Source organism: Rhinolophus sinicus, chromosome 1 (genome assembly GCF_057876585.1).
Source record: "Rhinolophus sinicus isolate RSI-liver-muscle chromosome 1, RSI-T2T, whole genome shotgun sequence".
NCBI classification, from domain to species: domain Eukaryota; kingdom Metazoa; phylum Chordata; class Mammalia; order Chiroptera; family Rhinolophidae; genus Rhinolophus; species Rhinolophus sinicus.
Genome location: NC_142501.1, coordinates 19,673,110 through 19,693,850, shown reverse-complemented (window position 1 = coordinate 19,693,850; position 20,741 = coordinate 19,673,110). Strand labels below are relative to the sequence as shown.

At 38.5% G+C, this 20,741-nt stretch overlaps 1 protein-coding gene across 1 annotated transcript in view; it reads left to right on the top strand.

Annotated features, from left to right (window-relative positions):
• Window positions 1-20,741, top strand: part of UTP20 (UTP20 small subunit processome component) — an 89,132-nt gene that overhangs the window by 14,687 nt on the left and 53,704 nt on the right. The window contains exons 12-22 of the mRNA XM_019732102.3: window positions 134-312; window positions 5,753-5,905; window positions 6,046-6,134; window positions 7,541-7,646; window positions 8,903-9,053; window positions 9,708-9,770; window positions 11,400-11,558; window positions 12,643-12,719; window positions 14,173-14,252; window positions 14,490-14,733; window positions 18,648-18,833. Of these exons, the coding sequence (XP_019587661.3) occupies window positions 134-312; window positions 5,753-5,905; window positions 6,046-6,134; window positions 7,541-7,646; window positions 8,903-9,053; window positions 9,708-9,770; window positions 11,400-11,558; window positions 12,643-12,719; window positions 14,173-14,252; window positions 14,490-14,733; window positions 18,648-18,833 (1,487 nt within the window). The remainder of the gene's footprint in view (window positions 1-133; window positions 313-5,752; window positions 5,906-6,045; window positions 6,135-7,540; window positions 7,647-8,902; window positions 9,054-9,707; window positions 9,771-11,399; window positions 11,559-12,642; window positions 12,720-14,172; window positions 14,253-14,489; window positions 14,734-18,647; window positions 18,834-20,741) is intronic.

Here is a 20,741-nt window from a genome sequence, read left to right as displayed (position 1 = left end):
TGATGCCATTATGATTCCTCATCCTTTGTTTATGATCTATACTTTTCTCTGTGGAAGTGTTAGAATCTTCTCTTCATTAGATGTTCTGAAATTTATATCTGTTGATAACTGGCATTTTCTTTCTTATTTTTAGCTTTTCCTACCCAGCTTTCTCTCATATATTGAGAATTGCTTCTTGATCGATGACGCTGCAGTCAGAGATGAAGCTCTGGCCATTTTGGCCAAGCTTATTCTGAACAAAGCAGCGCCTCCCACTGCTGGCTCAATGGCAATTGAGAAGTACCCTCTGGTTTTCTCACAGCAGACGGTGGGGTAAGTTCTAAGTCTTTATTCCCTGTTTTGTTGGTAGGAGTCCCCATTTTAAAATAATGCATTAACAATTCTGTAAAAAATGAAGATCTATATGTATTAACTGGAAAGATGTCCATTATAATTATTATGTGAAAAAAGCAAGTTGTAGAATAGTATGTGAGGTATGATCCCATTGTGCAAAGTTAAAAGAAAAAGTGTACATAAGCATAGGAAAACATATGGGAAATACACAAAAAAGTTAACTTGGTTAATGTCAGGAGGAGGGTAAGTGAAAGAAAGACATGACTATTACATTTTTTGACCTTTTATTTTAGAATAATTGTACGTTCACATGCAGTTGCAAGAAATAGTACAGAGAGGTTTCGTATACCCTTCACCCAGTTTTTCACTGTGGCAACACCTTCAAAAGTTTACTGTAATATCACAGCTAGAAAATTGACATTGGTACGATCCACCGACCTTATTCAGATTTACCAGTTTCACATGCACTCACCGCTGCCTGTGTGTGTAAATGGATATATAGTTCCATGCAGTTTTATCACATGTATATTTGTAACCACAACCTGAGTTAAGACACAGCTTTCCATCACTACAAGGATCTTTTGTACTACCTGTTAACCACACTTGCTTTACTGCTCCCCACTTCACCCCCAACCGCTGTCAACCACTAATCTAGTGTCCATTTTTATAATTTTGTCATTTTAAGAATATTATAGAAATGGAATTATACCGTATTCCTTTTCACTCAACACAGTTCCCTTGAGACCCATCCAAGTTGTGTGTCTCAGTAGTCCATTCCTTTTTATGGTGAATGTCTTTTCATGTGCTTTATGCTGGGTAGTATTCTGTGGTATGGATGTAGCAGTTTGTTTAATTATTCACTTGTTGAAAGATGTTTAGGTTATTCCTAGTTTGGGCTATTCTGAGTAAAGCTGGTATAAATATTCATGTATATAGCTTTTTGTTTCTCTAAGTTAAATGTTCAAAGTGGACTTGTTGAGTTATGCGGTATGCACATGTTTAGTTTTATAAGAAACTACCATAGTGTTTTCCAGAGTGGTTGTACTACTTTACGTTCATACCAGCAGTGTGAGTGATCCAGTTTCGCTGCATCCTCACCAGCATTGGATATTATCACTGTTTTTTATTTTTACCAGTCTGATAGGATGATGTCTCATTGTAGTTTTAATTTTCACTTCCCTAGTGGCTAATGGCATTGAACATCTTTTCATGTGCTTGTTTGCCATCTGCATATCCTCTTTAGTGAAATATCTGTTCATTTCCTTGGCCCATTTTCTAACTCTAGTTTTTCTTTTTTCACTGTTGAGTTTTGTTTTGAGAGTATTTTATATATTCTAGGTACAAGTCCTTTTTGTCAGATACGTGGTTTGCAAATATTGTCTCCCAGGCTGTAGCTTGTCTTACATTGCTTAACAAGATTTTTCACAGAGCAGAGTTTTAAATTTTGATGAGGTCCAGTTTATCAACTTTATCTTTTATAGATAACGCTTTTGATGTCAAGTCTAAGAATTCTTTGCCTAGCTATACATCCCAAATATTTTCTCCTATTTTTCTAAAAGTTGTGTAGTTTTATGTTCTACATTTAAGCCCATGATCCATTTTGAGTTAATTTTTTATATAAGGTATGAGGTTTAGGTCATTTCTTTTTTTGCCTATGGATATCCACTGCTCTGACAACATTTGTTGAAAAGGCTTTGCTTCCTCGTTGAACTGCTTTTGCACCTGTGTCAAAATCAATTGGCCATATATGTGTGGGTCTATTTCTGGTTTCTCTGTTCTGTTCCATTGACCTGTATGCCTGTCTTATTCTAATACCACACTGTCTTATTGCTATAACTGTAAAATAAGTCTTACAACCTTAGGAAAAGAATTCTTCCACTTTTTCCAAATTGTTTCAGTTGTCCCTGTTCCTTTGTCCTTCTATATAAATTTTAGAAGAAATTTGTCTATGTCTAAAAAAAAAAAAAAAGAAATAGAAAACTTGCTGGGGTTTTGTTTGGAATTACATTAAATCTATAGATCAATTTGGGGAGAATTGACATCTCCCTAAGGATACACAAAGCTGTTAACTTTAGATTATATACCTTCGCATTGTTTGAATTGTTAAAAGGGCCATGGATTACATTCTTAATTCCTATTAAAAGCAGTGCGTGCTCTTTTCAACTTGAAAACAGTTTATGTAAGTATGTGAGAGGATTCTGCTTACCATTTTTCAAATAGTTGGAGTGGGTGTGCTTCTACTAGAAATTATAGATTAGGATACCAGTTCCCTTAACATTCTTATGTGTTTAAACCTACGAATGAATCAGTTTCTTATTTCTCTTGGGTTAGTTAGACCTGTCGCTGCATTCCTTCAGTTTGTGCTGAGTAATCAGCTTTGAAGCATCACAGTATCCCGTGAGGTGGGTGTCATTGTCCCCACAGTCACACAGCAGAGTTAGTTTTTGAGTCTGATCAGCTTGAGATTCTGGAGGAACCCATCTTCTTTACATGTTGCTCTTCTGCCAACCTTAAAAGTAGCGTCTCTATCACAATATACCCACAGGATTCTGTTGGTTTTTCGCTTTGCTAAGCTCTGATTCCTGGGGAATGGGTAATGAATAATCCCTGTAGAATTATTTCCTTGGAACTTTACTCTTGGTTTTGCCACACCAAGCCAATCTCCAACCGTCAGACTCCTTCAGAGTGGCCCAAACTATGGGTTCTGGTCAATGGGAGCGAGCTGCTTTGTTGGCTTCCATGAGGTGAAGCCATGGGCCGGCCTGAGGCTGCAAGTCAGACCTTCTCACACTGCCGGCTCAGCCACTCAAATCCCCCTTGGAATGTGACATGATAAGAATAAATAAATTAACATAGGCCTGTTAACTTAAGGCAAGTGCTGCCACAGCTTCTGTGTCTCTTTCTCTGAGAAAACCTCCTTCTGCCACCTCCACAGAAATAGGATATATGTGAATGGTCATCACCTCTGTGAATTTTCTTAGTCACACTCTATCCATTTATCTCACAGATTTGTTGTGACAATAAAAAGAGATGATAGATCTGAAAAGATTCTTCAGAAGATGAATGTTTCTGTCATTTGACAGGTAGTTATTGTATTAGACACTGTTTAGGCACTGGGACATAACAATGAAAAAGAAAAAGGTTCCTTCTTTTGAGATGAAATTCTGGGGGGCGGGGGGAGGTGGAGTGTGTTAGGCAGATAAACAAGATGATTTGAGATAATGATAAAAAGAAAAAACAGGATGTTGGGAGAAAGCGTAAATGGAGAAGCTGCACTCTTCCCTGAAGAGGGGATCTTTGGGCTAATTGTAATGATGGAAGTATCCAGCCTTGCCATGAAAGTCCAGGTGAAAAGCTTTCCAGGTAGAGGGAAGAGTTACTGCAAAGGCTCTGGAGCAGGAATAAGCCCGGTATATTTGAGGAACAAAAAGAAAGCTTGTGCGGGTAAAAAACATTAAGCAAGGAAGAGAGTGGAATGAGAAGAAGCGAGAAAAGTAGGTGAGGATCAGATCAAAATGAGGTAAGGGGTGTGAATTTTATTGGAGGAGCTCATTGGCAGATACGATGAAGCAGAGGAATGACATGGCAACAAAAGACTCACTTTTGAAAAGCATCTCAGTATTTTATGTGTAAGATTTTTGCAGATTGTTGAATAATGATTAATAAGAGGAAGGCTGTATTTCAAGGTATGGTGACTTTTAGAAATTGCCAATGAAATTAGCTGTCATAATTTCCAAACAGTCAATGCCCTGATAAGTATGAAACAAAAGAGAATGCAACTTTTTGGTTAATTTTAATGATCAAAAAGGATACAGAAATAAAAACCCCATATTCCACTTCTGTTGGATAATAAGCTAAGCAATGTGGACATGGAGGATAAATTATAAAAACAAATCATTTTACATGTTTCTATGATTTTTCTTTTGATTAGATTTCTGTCTTAAAGAAGACCGAGCTATCGTTCATTAACAAAAATAAAAATAGGCAAGTAAGAATAGTACCAAAGTAACAGATACTTAAAAATGGATGTCATATCAGAAAACATTAAGTAACCATTTGTCAGATTAAAGCAGCAGAGAAATTTACTTCGAAATCATAATCATTTTAGTGACATTTGTCAAATTCATCATGATAACTTTGCGACATCTTTCTCATTTGTGAAGTACGATAGTCCCCCCTGATCTGCCCAGTGGTTGCCTGAAACCTCTCATACCATGTTTCCCTGAAAATAAGACCTAGCTGGACAGTCAGCTCTAATGCGTCTTTTGGAGCAAAAAGTAATATACGACCCGGTATTATATCATATCTTATATCATAGCATTTCATATATCATATCATATCATATCATTAGACCTGGTCATATATTATAGTAGAATAAGACAGGGTCTTATATTAATTTTTGCTCCAAAAGACGCATTAGAGCTGATTGTCCGGCTAGGTCTTATTTTTGGGGAAACACGGTAGTACCAAACCCTATATATACTATGTTTTTTCCTATACATGCATACCTATGATAAAGTTTAATTTATAAATTAGGCACAGTAAGATAGAAGAACTATGATAATATACTGTAATAAAAGTTATGTGAATGTGGTCTCTTCCTCTCTCAAAATACCTTACTGTACTATATTTGCCCTTCTTATTATGATGCAAGATGATAAAATGCCCTATTGAAAGCTTTCACCTGTTTAGTTAAGTAAGCACTTTTTGGCATCTTTTTGACGTACCAAGTTGCCAGCATCACTACCCTTGTGCTTGGGACTACTAAGTAAAATAAGGGTGACTGAAGCACAAGCACTGCGATATCTCGACAGGTGATCTGATAACCGAGACAGCTTGTGAGTGACTAACGGGGCAGGGAGCATCTACAGTGTGGAAACACTGGACAAAGCAATGATTCACATCCTGGGTGGTGCGGAGTGGGAGAGTGAGAGATTTTGTCACACTGCTGAGAATGGCACAAAATTTAAAACTTAGGAATTGTTTATTATGGAATTTTCTAGCGAAACCACAGACAAGTGGGGGACTAATATAATAAAATTTATGTCAAAAGGGAAGGGAGGGATGGAGGCAGTCAGTTTATTCCAATAAATTGCCTCTCCAGTTCTTAAAAACATGTTCATCGGCACAAAATTTGTACATTATAAACTTAAAACCGAGGAGACTTGCTTTAGGTTATGAAGCAAATTAAAATAGGAAATAGAAGAAAGTGGAACCAATGGGGTTGAAAAAGCCTCTCACAGAAAATCAGTAAATTAAGTGTATTTGTTTAGTTGTTTATATTCAACCATCACCACCAGTTCCCTCCTCTCCCCAAATGTTCCACGCTTGAAAAGGAACCCAATTCTATTTCAAACTTCTAAGGGCGAGAACAATTGTGTTCTCTTCTATTTAAAACATTTACCTTTTCTTGTTTCAGATCCTATCTAAGGCAGAAGACCAGATCCAAGGGAGGAAAGGAACAGGTCCCAGTATTGGACCATCTTTTATCTATCATTCAGTTACCCCCAAATAAAGATACGACTTTCCTTTCACAGTCTTGGGCAGCCCTTGTCGTGTTACCTCATATTAGGTGAGAAAATACAGTGTTGCTTTGAAAGAGGTACTTAGCATGCTGGTTAAAACTTTTATTGGCTGTTCCTTGCTCTTCCATGAAAAAGCCATTGAATGCCAGTTTGAACTTTTCCCTTTTTCTCCCTACTTTTTGGACAGACCTCTTGAGAAGGAGAAGGTGATACCACAAGTCACATGCTTCACGGAGTCACTCTTTACGACTGTTGACAGAGGGAGCTTTGGAAAAGGTCAGCCACAATTCCCGTTTGTTCTCTATTCTTTCTTTTCTGGCACAGCCAAAGTAATTGTAAACCCCTAGACTACCAGAAAATAGTTCCAGCATTGTGTTCTGGCATAACCCCCTGTATGATAAATACGGAAAAAAGAGGCTAAGAAGGTTGTGCCTCGTAATGTGGCGACCGGTTCAGGGCGGCTTGAACATAAGCTGAATCTGAAGGTAAAGTAGCAAAAGGATGCCGTGGTCAAACAAATAAGGCCCCTCCTTCTGGGGCCCCAGCTTGTGTCTTGTTCCCTGGCTCCCACGCCCCATCTACCCCCTGCGTATGAGCAGGATACTCTTTTTCAATCCTCTGGCTGCTCTTGCACATGGGTTCCTTCTTTCTGAGTTCTTTCTAGGTCTTTGTCATTTGGTGAACTCGTACTGACCGTTCAAAACGCAGCTCAAGCACAACACCTCTAGGGAGGCCTTCATGACTGTTCCAGGCAGAATTAGGCTGCACCCCCCGAAAACATTATTTCTTGTTGCATACTTGTGTGTCTCCCCCCATGAGCCAGAGAATGGCAGTTTAAAAGTAGGTTTTATGTTTTATTGTAACACAGTATTTTTTCCCCAACACGTGTATAGTAGCCATTCATTCATTTAAATATTAATGTGCTAGATTCTGTGTAGCCACATGTGACTACTGGCTACCATATTGTGGCTGCATATTGGCCTAAGTATAGGACATTTCTACCCTTATAGGAAGTTCTCAAGTCTTGAGCAGAGGGTTGACAAAATTATTATGTAAAGGACTAGTTAGTAAATATTTTAGGTTTTATGGGCCACATTCAGTCTTTGTGGTGTATTATTTTTGTTTGGTTGGTTTTTGTTTTAAACCACCCTTTAAAAACATTAAACATTCTTAGGTTGTCAGCTACATATATAAAAACAGACAACCTACAAGATCTGATTTGCAGGCCATAGTTTGCCAACATGTGGTCTTGGATTAAATGAATATATAAATACTACTAATTGAGTGGATTATAGGTAAGAGCCATTGGATATGTGGCTCCTTATAAATTGGAGAGAAAATCAACATGAGTTTTATACAAAGATAATTTCTTAGCTTTACTCAAAAGTTCTAATTTTGATAATGCCAGCCAGCGGAACCATTGGACTTCTTCCTTCCTTTCAGTTATAGCACATACATTTTTATTTTCTAATTCTGAATATATTTTTCTCTTAAGAAAGTTAAAATATAAGACTTGGAAACTTCTCTTTTTAATTCTTTTCTATTATAGTCTAACATTTGACAGGTAATTCTTTAGAAGGCTCAAATTTAAGAAGTTTGCATAAATAGCAAGTGTTAAATGTCTGATAGTTTTTGTGTCAAAGAAGTAAGTAATGTGGTTTCTTCTGTTTTCTGCCCATTAGGAAATTTATTTGTTCTTTGTCAAGCTGTAAATACTCTGCTAAGTTTGGAAGAATCTTCTGAACTACTTCAGCTAGTTCCTGTGGAACGTGTGAAGAATTTAGTATTGTGAGTAAACATACCTTCCATTTAACTTAATAGTGAATAAAATATAAAAGCTTCTGTTTCTGGGAAGTCTTGGACATAATGAAAGTTGTGTTTTGATCTATTTCCTACCTGAGGTGTTATTCACATAGGAGATTTTATCATTGATTTACATCCTCCAATTAAAACAAGTACATTTTTTGACACAGTCTTTCAAAATAGATTCATCTTTGTAAAGGGGTGTTTCACTGTGTGTGTAAACTGGTGGTGTAGAATGTAAAGGGTAAATAATGCTGACTACCCCCAACCGTAACATAGCACAATGTTGACCTTGGGCACTCTTATTCCAGACCCCAAGGAAACACAAATGCCAACACTGGGAGGGGGGTGCTGGCTTCAGCAGCAAAGAACTATTTTGGCTGAGCAGAGCGAGGAATGGGTAGTAGAAGATGACACAAAGGTGGGGATGGCAGGCAGTGTATGACCTCCGGCCGTTATAGGGCCTTGGCTTTTATTCCCAGTGAAAGGGGACAGGAGATTTAGGGCAGAGGAGTGACTTAGGCCTAAATAGTATCACCCTGGCTCCTGTGTTGAGAAGCGACTGAAGGGGAATACGGGAGACCAGTTAGAATTCTTTAACCATTTACCACTCCCATATCAAATAGCATTGCTCTTCACCTGCCTTTCCCTCCCCCTCTACCTATACACCCCAGTCTCTCAGTCTAGCCTCCTTTCCCTGATTTACTTTCCTCCATCACACTCATCACTGTCATACTGATTATATATTAGTTTAGGTACTTACTGGCTGCCTTCTATTAGAATACAAGCTTCAGGAGAATAGAAATTTTGTCTTTTATTTATTGCTATATCCAGTGTCTATAAAAGACATTGGCACACAGTAGACACTCAGTAAATGTGTGTTGAAGGAGGATGGCACGTAGAGGTTAAGCAACTTGCCCAGGCTTACACTGCTGATGAATGGCGGGGCTGCCATACCTCAGATCCTGTATGCTCTGTACTGCTTCCCTCACTAGCTCAGTGCCTGGCACATGGAGAACACTCAGTAAATATTACATCTCCCTCCTCGAGTCATTGTTACTCACAGCTATATGGATTGAAGAGACAGCATTGGGTTTTAGTCAAAATAGCATATTCTCATCCTGCCTCTGCCTCTTGCTAGCTGTATGTCCTTGAGCACGTCACTCACTGTTGCTAGGCCTTGATTCTTCATACTGTGGAGTGTCTGATGCAGTTTGGGTCTAATAAATATCTTGTTGCAGAACGTTTCCTCTGGAGCCATCCGTGTTGCTGTTGGCTGATCTCTATTATCAGAGATTATCCTTATGTGGTTGCAAAGGGCCACTTTCTGAGGAAGCTTTAATGGAATTATTTCCCAAGTTACAAGCAAACATTTCAACTGGCATAACCAAGGTAATACGGTTCTGTGGTGTGTTCTCTAGCTCTCATTCTTTGTTTCTATATATGTATTGCCAGTGGTTGTCAGAACTCCTTAATCAGAAAATGCTCCTATGGGGTGATTTCTTTTTAAAGCAGTGATTCCTAAAGACTGACCTGTAATCTGATTGCAGCCGATCTCATTGGGAAACAAAAAAAATGTAAATTTTGGGTCCCTAACCCCGCAAATTCTGATTCAGTGTGAGTAGCGTGGAATTGAAAAATCTGCATGGTTTTTTAAAGCCGTCTGAGTGATTCTGCTGCTCATTCAGCTGTAGAGAAATACATGAATACGTTTTAGAAATAAAAATCACTAATTTCAATGGAATTGTAAGCTTAATCAGATTCTTTGCACTTATTTACAGAGATACTTATAGTGTTACAGTTCAAAGAAACAACATAGTTTTATGGGCAACCTTACCTTCTCAGGTTAATCTGGGCATTAAGTGTTCCAGGTATCATTTGAGTGAGGGGTTGGTGTTGAATATGAAGTAAGAGAGAGACTAAACATGTGTTACTCTGAAAAGTAATATAGTTTTCACAATTCTGTAAAACTTAGATCTCACTTTTAATCAGTTTCTTCTTATGTTTAAACTTTGGGGTTTGAAACATGCCTTTTGCTTTCTCTAGATTCGGCTTTTGACAATAAGGATCCTAAACCACTTTGAGGTTCGACTTCCGGAACTAATGGAGGTATTTTTAACTATTCAGTTTGGATAGCTTTTTAAATGTAATATGTTAATTTTTTTTTTAGTTTCAAAATGATAATTTTGCAGAAAATTCAAACACTATAAATATCTGTCATAAAAATTGAATTCTTTTTTTTTTTAAATTCTTACTCCTGCCCCCGACCAAGGCCACCACTGAAAATCCACAGATAATTGGTGAATATTCTTTCAGACTTTTGTAAACACACACACATAATTTAAACAAATGGTATTATGAAGGTTTTTCCATGTCATTTTCCATATCTCTAGTTCTTCCTCATTTTTTATTTTTATTTTTTAAGATTTATTGAGGAAGGGGATCAGGACTTTATTGGGGAACAGTGTGTACTTCCAGGACTTTTTTTCCAAGTCAAGTTGTTGTCCTTTCAATCTTAGTTGTGGAGGGTGCTGTTCAGCTTCAAGTTGTCCTTTAAGTCTTAGTTGTGCGCAGCTTAACTCCTGGTCCAGTTACCATTGCTAGTTGCAGGGGGCGCAGCCCACCATCCCTTGGAGGGAGTCAAACCGGCAACCTTGTGGTTGAGAGGACACGCTCCAACCAACTGAGCCATCCGGGAGCTCAGCGGCAGCTCAGCTCAAGGGGCCGTGTTCAATCTTAGTTGCAGGGGGCAGAGCCCACCATCCCTTGTGGGACTCGAGGAATTGAACTGGCAACCTTGTGGTTGAGAGCCCACGGGCCCATGTGGGAATCGAACCGGCAGCCTTCGGAGTTAGGAGCATGGAGCTCCAACCTCCTGAGCCACCGGGCCGGCCCTTCCTCATTTTTTTTTTTTTTTTTTTTTTTGAAGTTTGAATAGCAGTCCACTGATTAAAACATCAAGACAAACAAGCAAGGAAACAAAAACTCATAGACACAGACAACAGTTTAGTGGTTACCAGAGAGTAAGGAGGAGGTGGGGATGGTAGAAGAGGGTAAAAGGGATCAAATATATGGTGATGGAAGGAGAACTGACTCTGGGTGGTGAACATACAATGTGATATATAGATGATGTAATACAGAATTGTACACCTGAAGCCTATGTAACTTGACTAACCATTGTCACCCCAATAAATTTAATAAAAACTATACATACATATATATGTATATGTATGTGTCTTATTTAACCAATTCCCTGTTTATGGATACTTACCTGGATTGGTTACAGTTTTTCAGGATTTATAGTAATATTGCAGGAACATCCTTACATAGCTATCTTTATATAGGGAAATATTTCCTAATGCAAATTATTACTTCTTGAGGTAGAAATTACTTCTACTAGAGGTAGAATTATATAGTGAAAATATATATATACACAAGTACATGTACATTTCCTTTATTTCAACAGATGTTGCCAAGCGATTTGAGTTATTTTGAGGATTAACTTGTTTGTTTTGTTCTTGTCATTTCTATACTAGATACTAAACCTAAATTATCTACCGGAAAGTAAATGGTATGAGGACAAATGAATCATTTACCCCCAAAAATGTGTTGTTTATTTAACCTAAAGCATTAGCATATCCCAGTTTTTATGTTTCAGACCTTTGGTCACATTCATTTAATGCTTTTTTGGAAAATCAAAACACTGACATGCCTCCTTGGTTTTCTCTGGTCGTTCAGGATGACGGGCTCTCAGAGCGTCCATCTGCCTTTGCTATATTGCGCCAGGCAGAACTTGTTCCAGCAACTGTGAATGATTACAGAGAGAAGCTTCTTCACTTGAGAAAACTAAGATATGATGTGGTGCAGACTGCAGTCCCTGAGGGGCCGCTACAGGAGGTATAAAACACTGGTTTTTTTGTCGTTGGTTTTTTCTTAATTGGTGCTTTAAGATCTGTTTGGTTGGCTTTTGGAAAGAGAAACATATGAAGTGGTCACCAAAAAAAAAAAAAAAAAAAAAATGTAAAACTACGTAAATCCTTAGTTCTCTTAGATGCTTTGAGTTAAATAGCTCTGCTGGCTGTTTCAACAGTAGAAATAATTTACTACCCACTTTCACTTGAGTATGTGTGTAGTATGTAAAGGTAGATAGTAAGTGGCAACAGGAAGACTCAACATCAAGTTTAAAGCCTGATATCTTCTACAGTATGTTCACTGCCGCAGGACATCGGCCCTTTACCTTTTGTGTCAAGGGTTTTCTGTCTGTGACCCTTGAAGATACATCACGGATCCTTTGGGAGGAAGGCCATATGGGGCATTCTCCTTTCAGTCAGAGCAGTTCTGTTCATGCCCTGCTTTATGTATTGGTGTCCTCTATTGGTTATGTTTACTTGGGAAAAGTGGCTCTGCTGCTAAAATAGTTACAAACACCCCACCCCTAAATAATAACACAACTACCATTCTCCACAATGCCTCCCTAGCCTGTGGGGATGCTAGTAATGACTGGGTGCAAAAGGCGCTGAGAACACTTAGACCCTCTGAACAGAGCTCCTTTAATGCAGAGTTTACAGAGCTCAGACATCTGCTTGCAAAGCCGCAGCTGCCATTCACAGCATGCTTTCTTGGGTCTTTGGCATCTGTGCTTTACTGATTACTATTCAGGTTTTGTCTTCTAAGGTGATGGCAGCATTTGTTAGGAAGGAATTGAATCATGAGTCAAATCTGTCTATCCAAACATAGCCTGAGCATGAACATCTGGAGTGAATTTGAATACTGTGTTGGCTTTAGTTGATTTTTCTGTGTTAAATAGCAAGTGACATTTTGGGGAGAGTTGGAAAATTATTAGTCACTGAATTTTGGATTGAGACTTATAACTTTTTCCTTAAAGTACAAGCTTCTTTCCAAACCTCCAGTTGCTTGAGGTGGGATATTCACATTTCGGTGCTGTTCATTACCCACGTACTAAACTCATCTGTAATTGCAGGTGCCGCTTCGTTATTTATTAGGCATGTTATATGTTAACTTCAGTGCTCTCTGGGATCCTGTTATTGAACTCATAAGGTAAGCATGGGTAAATGGATGAAGCTATTATGTTTTAACTACTGCAGAATGATGGACTCAGTCTTATACCCCTTCTAAGTGTATAAAGGGTGTGTGCAGTAGTTATAGCTACCTTAAATCCTTTTGGGGACAATGTGAAGGAAAAAGAAACATTAATTTTTCTCTTTGATGCCAAGTTTCTCAATAGTTCAACTATTATGTGTATGTTTCTTTATACTTTGAAATAACTTTGGAAGACCTTCTTTTACTTTATATGATACATCTGTGTTGTTGAATTTTTTTCAGTAACAAAGAATTGTGTAATAATTGGATTATATATATAGTGTCATTGAGCCAAACTTTAATTTTAAAATGAGGACTTTAAAACCCTTGCTATCTATTATCCAAAGTCCCTTTAGCTCTAAATAGGACCTTAATAATCACATAGAAAATACTTGTGTTGTGCCTCATCTGTAGAAACCTGTCCTTTTGCAGATGTTTGTTCTTTAGATGGTCTACTCTGGCTTTTGTTGGATTGGAAATATACGTAATGTGTGGCCCCTCAAAACCCTAACGATTAGTTCTTATTTGACAGAAGCAGAATAAATAAATCCTTTCCCAATTTGGAACCACTTTGTCTGCTATTTAACTGCCTTTCAAAGCCATCAAAAACCAGTATGCTGAAAGCAAGGCCTTCTAACATCAACTTCATAATTTTGTTCATTGCACTTAAGGAAGAATCTGACATGTGTTAGCAGCAGCCCACTATTCCAATTGTTAGCTCTTCAGTGCCTGAGTGCCTTTCAACTGCTCCTCCAGAGCTGGCTGGGCTGTCTTCCTGTGGAGTACATCTTTCTGTCTAAAAATTGGTTTAGTTTTTACATATAGTCAGCAACATATATGGTTCATGTCTTATGTAAAGTTTATGTATATTCTTAGAAAATTAATGACAGAAAGAATATAAAAATTTAAGGATACTGTTGCTAGGATACCAAATTATATGATTGATCTAATTTCTCTTAAGTTCTGGAAGCCATGTTTCATGTAGTTAGTGAATATTTATTTTGCCTTTGTGTTAAGTATATCTGAATTTGGTAGAGGAAAAAAAAAATAACATTTTAAAGTTAGCTTTGAACAAACTGAATTTTCTAATTTTCTCTCCAAACAGGCTTCTCCTTCCCTTACTGGAACATACGTCATACCCATTGCCCATTTTCATTATTGTACCTTTAAAAATAGTCTCATAGGAATCTACTTAGGTTTTTAAAAACATACTTTAGTACATTATGACAATAAGAATAGCTTGTGCCCAGTACAGGCATTTTGAAAAATACAGAAAAGTACAAAAGTTATTCCACATTCAGGGATATCTTAATTAACATTTTAGTTATATCCTTTCACTCTTTTTTTTTTCTGTGAAATACGTCAAAATAAGAATCATGTCATGTATTTTATTTGTAATCTTTTCTCTTAGTTCTCATGCACATGAAATGGAAAATAAGAAATTTTGGAAAGTCTACTATGAACATCTGGATAAAGCAGCTACACATGCTGGTATGTAAGGGGGATGCGGGGTCTGGGAAGAAAAGTGGTTGCTTAACTGTTTAATTTTTGCTGCTTAATTACACATGAAATTGGGAAACAGAAATGAGAAATGTACTATCTGTGATAACCTTTGGATGTGGTTTATTATTCGCTATATCACTAGCGAAAGAAACGCCCTTACTTTAGCACACATTGGGCACATGTTAACATTTCCCTAGTGGTTATGATGATTATTTTTTCTTTCAGAGAAAGAACTGCAAAATGACATAAGAAATGAGGAGAAGTCCATTGGAGATGAAAATTGGGAGCAGACTCAGGAAGGAGATGTTGGAGCTCTTTTTTCTGAGCAGTTAACATTGAAAACCCATTGTCAGGAAAGACTGGACCACACCAATTTTCGATTTTTGCTCTGGCGAGCTCTCGCAAAATTCCCAGAAAGGATAGAGCCACGGTCCAGGGAGCTTTCCCCACTTTTCTTGAGGTTTATCAAGTAAGTGTTCTCTTCTAGGAATATGTTCCTGGTGGGGTATGAGAAAAAGAAGGTACAAAGTGTTAAGCTCCCAAATTGGCTGAGTTCTTTTTGCTTCTGTTGTGTTTTCAAATGATTGGCACATCTATAAAGCACTAGCTCTATCAGCTAACAACTAAACTAGTTTAGTTCACCACTTAATTTTACATGAATTTAACCAGCACACAAATGGCATTAATAAAAAATTCCAGGTTACAACATGAGAAAGGCCATATTGAGTTAGCTCAATGTAGAAAGACCTTGCTATTTCTTGCCCTGTTGTTCATTGTTACATTGTCTGCCAGGGGCTTAAAAGTATTTTCCAGTAACTCAACCCAAGCCACTCTGTTTTGAGCCTCTTGAGTGTTTCCCATGATGCTGAGGAATGTACTCTCAAAAAAATAACAAGAACTTTCTGGAGTGTTGTTCTATTTTGAAAAGATACGCTGTGTGAGAGATTGCTTTAAGACTAAAGGTGTAGGATGTGGTGTGTAGAACATTACTAATTAATGAATAAATGTAGATTGACAATACTATTTCATTACATGGGAAAATGCTGTGGCATTAGATTAAGCAGGCTGGGAACCACAACATGCTAGGATTGTTCATGGAACAGCTAGGAAGTCTGAGTGGTTACCACACTAATCCTGGAAGAAAATAGTTGGAGACCAGGGCAGAAAGTTAACAGGAGACCAAGTTGTGTAGGCCTTTAAGTGACTTTGGTTTTTCCTGTCAGTGAAGTGGGAAGCCGTTGGAAGGTTTAAAGATAAGGACATGACTTCAGTTTTCTCAAGGAGTTTTCTGGCTGCGATATTGAGAATAGACTGTAGGATGGCAGGGTGAGGGTAGGTAGAGAGACTAGAGAGTAGAGACTTAGGAGGAGATTGCAAAAATCCAGGCAAGAAATGGTGGTGAGATTGACCGAGGTTGTAGTAGTGCAGATCGTGAGAAGTAGTTGAATTCTGGATATTTTTTGAAGGATTTCAATTCAATGAGATATATTTTTGAAGAATTGCAACTAGGTTAGCCTGCTGGATTGGCCAACAGGTCAGATGTGGCATGGTGGGAGCGAGAGGGGTGCAGGAAGGAGAAAGGGGAGGCATCAAGAATATCCCTAAGGGTTTGACCTGAGTAACTGGCAGAAGAGAGTTACCATTTACTGAGATTGGGAGAAATGCAAAAGTTTGCAGTTGTGGGGAAGGTCAAGGATTCATCTTTAGACATGTTAAGTTTGGGATCCTAAATAGACATTTAAGTAGAGATGTCAAGTAAGCACTTGAGTTTGGAGCTTTACGTCCCAGGGAAAGCTTTGGTGTAAAGATAATGCATATCAGACTCATTAGTATATAGATGGTAGATGGTTTTTTAAATTATGGGACAGGGAATTAAATTACACCTGGGAGTATAAATGTAAAGAAAGAAGATTTCCAAGGACCAACAGCAATATTTAGAGGTTGGGAGATAAGGAACCAGCAAAGGAGGCCAGGAAAGAGTGATAGAACAACCAAGACTACTTAGTACTCCTTGAAGAAAGGACTTCAAGGAGGGAGTTGATCAGTTGCATCAAATGTGTCTGAAACATCAATCAAATGAAGACTAAGAATGACCACTGGCTTTGGAAGTGACCTTCACATGAGTTATTTTGGTTAATCTGGCCGGGATGAAAGCCTGATTAAAATGGGTTTAAGAGATAATGGAGAAGAAAAATGGCAAAAACAAATATGAACAGTTCTTACAAAAAAGAAGCAGACATGGGTGGGGGGAGATGTGGGACCCAAGAGGGAGCTGTTGTTGGGGTTGCTATTTAATATCGAAGCAGCAGGTACGTATGTAACGCTGGTGTGAATGTTCCAGAAGGAAGGGAAAAATTGGTAACGCAAGAGAGGGGATAAAATTGCTAGATCCATGCCTTTGAGTAGGTAAGAGGAGGTAGGATCCCATGCATACGCGAAAAGGTTTGTATGAATAATTCATTCTGGAAAGGATACACGCAAAGATGCAGGCAGGTCAGTGAATGGTATGGTGGAAGAGTAGTGATTTTCTCTTTTTCGCATAACTCGTTAGTCTTTATTGATAGAATGAGAACAGTGATACTTATCTTCCTTGCCTTGTTTTGATGATCAAGTAAAATAGTATCTGTCAGTTGTTTTGTGCATCGCAAGTGCCAGCTAGTATTAATGGTGTTAGTAGGATATGAATTTCCTACCTTGTTAATTTTCTGTTTTTCCCTCAAGGAAGAAATCCATTACCCCTTAACTTAAGGATAAAGACCTTCCTCTAATAGTACAAGATACTGTGAGGGTGGGGATAGAGAGAAGAGCCTGTGACAGGAAGTGGGTCTCTGAGTTTTAAGAAGACTTAAGAGACTAAAGATACACAATTTTTAAAAATGTTTAAGACTAGTTGACACTGATTACCTATAATTAATACTTTTATAGATGATCCAAACTAGTGGAAAACCCAAATGTCACCTTTAATTCTGGCTTTGAAATGTATTATGGGCTTTTTATTTTTATTTTTGGCTAGAAATTTATATTTCTAAATATGTTTAAAGTAATTTAATATTAGAACTAATTTGTGAATCCCTTGTAAACATTCTCTGAGAAGAATTAAATCAGAAGCAGGACTGAATGACTAACAATCGCAAAAACATCCCAGTAACAGGTGATGCTGGCACTTAATGAATGACACTTGCTGTGTAGACACTTGTAAGTGCTTTGTGTGAATTATCTTATTTAATAAAATGAATGAGTGAGCATGCTGTACATAAAGATTGAAAATATGTGGTTCATTGAATATTGAGAGTATAATACAAATGTTATTAAATTGATGATGGTACAATTTGTAAATGACAGAGCTACTTTACTTATTTCATTTATTCATCCATTTTTAAAATGTATTAGTAAGTGCTAGATCCTGCTAGGTGAGAACACAAAGTTGAATATGGTAGCGCCTCAGTCCTCCAGTTGTACTTTAGTGTATTAACCTGGAGTTTCTTCCAGGTGTGTTGGTAGTGTGCTATCCTAAACGTGCTATTTTACCAGGGATTTAATGTCTGATCAATTTCCTTACATCCTACCCAGTGCCATGCACAAAACAGACAACAAAATAATAATTGTTCAAGTGACACAAAACGAATGCAGGGAATGACAGTGACAGCCTTTAAGATAATGTTAGTTACCTGCAACAAGGGACCAAAATTAAAGGGATGGAATTCAGTAAGAACAAATGAGGATACTAACTGCACATGCTTAGTTTAGAGGAGACAAACATAAAGGCTTACTGGTTATCGCCTGGACATTCAGTTTCTGTCTGTGTCATGTTGTGACTGCCCGCAAAAACAATGGACTTGATAGTTCCATCTGTTTTATCAGACCATGCATGCATGGAGGACTGAATTTTGTTACAGCACCATATTTTTGAAAGGACAGTGACAAAGTAGAATGTATCTGGTGGAACGTGACCAACATGGTCTTTTTTTTTTTTTTTTTCAATATTAGGCCACGTGATTTATTCAGTAGTTTTGTGAACAGCATGGTCTTAATGTTATGCTTTCATTATTTAATATAATCCACCCCTACACCTGCCTCTACCAGTTGTGTTTCTAGAGGCCGGGAGGCTGATTTCAGTTCAGTCCAGAGTAGACATTTCAAATATTTTCGACAGTGTAACGATGGAATGGTCTGTCTTCTCCAGTTAGTGACTGACTTGGCCAATAAGGCACTTCAGAAGGGCTGGCAGACTACAGGAGCAGGATGCTGTGGAAGACACTTAACTGGGGCGCCTCTGATGTCTCTAATGTGTGATTCTGTGAACTGTGGACATGAACATTTGTCACGAACAGAATTAGGGCATCTTAGCTTCACCTGCCTTCTGTCCCTCTCTTTCCTCTGTAGCAATGAGTATTACCCAGCAGATCTGCAGGTTGCTCCAAGCCAGGATCTGCGAAGAAAACGCAGAGGTGGGGCAGCAGAGGACATAGAAGAAGAACCTGCTGCTGGAGACGAAGAAGAGGTAGAGGAGGAGGGGGTGCCCCAAGATGAAACTTCACCGAAGAAAAAGACGAGAAGAGCTGCGGCAAAGTAAGTTCAGTCTTGCTGGTAGATCTCAAATCCACAGTTCTTAGAACGGGAAGAAGCCTGTTATGGCCTTACTGGGAAATGGACACGGACAGAATGGACTGCTCACATAATTATTTACATAAATGCTGTATCTTCCTGGGGTTTTTTTTTATAGCCCAAAGAAAACTGTCGGTCTTCTAAGTTTTTTGGTTTTTGCCACAGTCTTGGACTTGGGCTGATCTCATCATAGCTGCTGTTTATGCATGAGAGGGCTGGAGCCTGGAGGGATAACATGCCCTTTGACCTCTGTCATCCACTTTCCATGGCTCCGTGGCATTATGTTTGTGTGCTAGGGGAACACGTAATGGAACATCTTTGCTCTTATAAATAAGCGTGTCAGCACTTTTACTTTGCCTTTTGACTTAACTCCTGGTTACTTTTTTTTCCCCCATGCTGTTATATTTAAATAAGAAACATATTTCCTATTTTCTGGGTAATTCATTTACCTAAATTGTTAGAAACCGGGTGGCTCAGGTGGTTGGAGCGCCGTGTCACCGAGGTCACCGGTTCGATTCCCACATGGGCCAGGGAGCTGTGTCCTACACAACTAGACTGAGAAACAATGGCTTGAACCAGATTTGGGGAGGGAGGCGGAAGAAGAGGGGAAAAAAGAAAAAGTTATCGCAGTTTACTCATCTGAATTTGTGTGTCAGAGATCCACTGGATCTGGTGCTGCTGTTACTGTAACACTTAGGGTCTCAATCTGATAGGCCCCTTTGTTGAGTTTTTTCCACGAGCCATTTATTAGTTCATCCATCAGCAGCTGTATTGAGTGCCTTTTGCTAAGTGCTGGGTTACAAAGATGGTTGGTACATAGCCTCTGCAATGCAGGAAGCATGATCTAATGTGAAATATTTTTATACAGGAAATATTTTTAAAGGTGTTATGGGAGCACAGTAAAAAAAAATTTAAAAAAATAAAAGAATTCTACCACAAAGGGAAGGCTTTTAATAGGTAGAAGGCACCTTTGAAGCTGAAAGACGAAAGTTTGCCAGCAGCTCGGGCAGGGAAGGATTTGCCAGCCAATGGAAATAGTGCATGAAGTGCCAGGGCAAGAAAGATCATGACTACACTTCACGCAGACTAGTTCCTTTTCTGCTTCTACCTTCTCACAACTCAGAGCATCCTACCCCCCACTGCTTCCTCCAAGACAAAGATTGCTGTTTTCTTCTTCATGACCTTCAAACATAATAGCCAGCAAGAGATTAGTCCTCGTGTGTGTTTGTTGAATAAATAACCTATTTTTCCAGTCATGCCTCTTCCTTTCTCACCCCTGAACTTTGCAGTGCCCTTCCCTCCTTCTACAATGTCCTTGCCTCATTTCTGCCAGCTGAGATCCTGTTCCTACTTCAAGGCACAATTCCTGCACTGCCTCCTCACGCAGGCTTTCCTGTCTTTTAAAAGGAAAGTCATCTCACTCAACTTCAAACTTTCATAACAGCCATCTAGACCTCTGTCATGGTGCTACTCCTTGCCTTGGTACTAATTTTTTATAGATCTTCCATGAAAATCAGGAACCCTTTAAGTCGAAGGTCCATGTCTGAATTAATTCTTCTTTCCCCTGTAAAACCTAGACTGTTGCTAACATACACATGGTTGAAAATGTGAATAAATTGATAGACAGTCCTTGGTGCCATCTCAGTATATTCATAGTCCAAGGTTATAATCCTTCATGAAGCGTGCTCCTCACGGGCAAGTATTTAATGAGAACGTGTAAATTGGCTGTTATTCTCTTTGGCTTTTTAAGACTGCATGGCAGATAAGAAATACTTAATAAATGTTGGGAGGAGTGGATTTTACAGTAGAAACAATTTAAAGTTTGTTTATTAAAGTGCAGGGGCTCAGGGATAAGTAATTACAAGGATACTG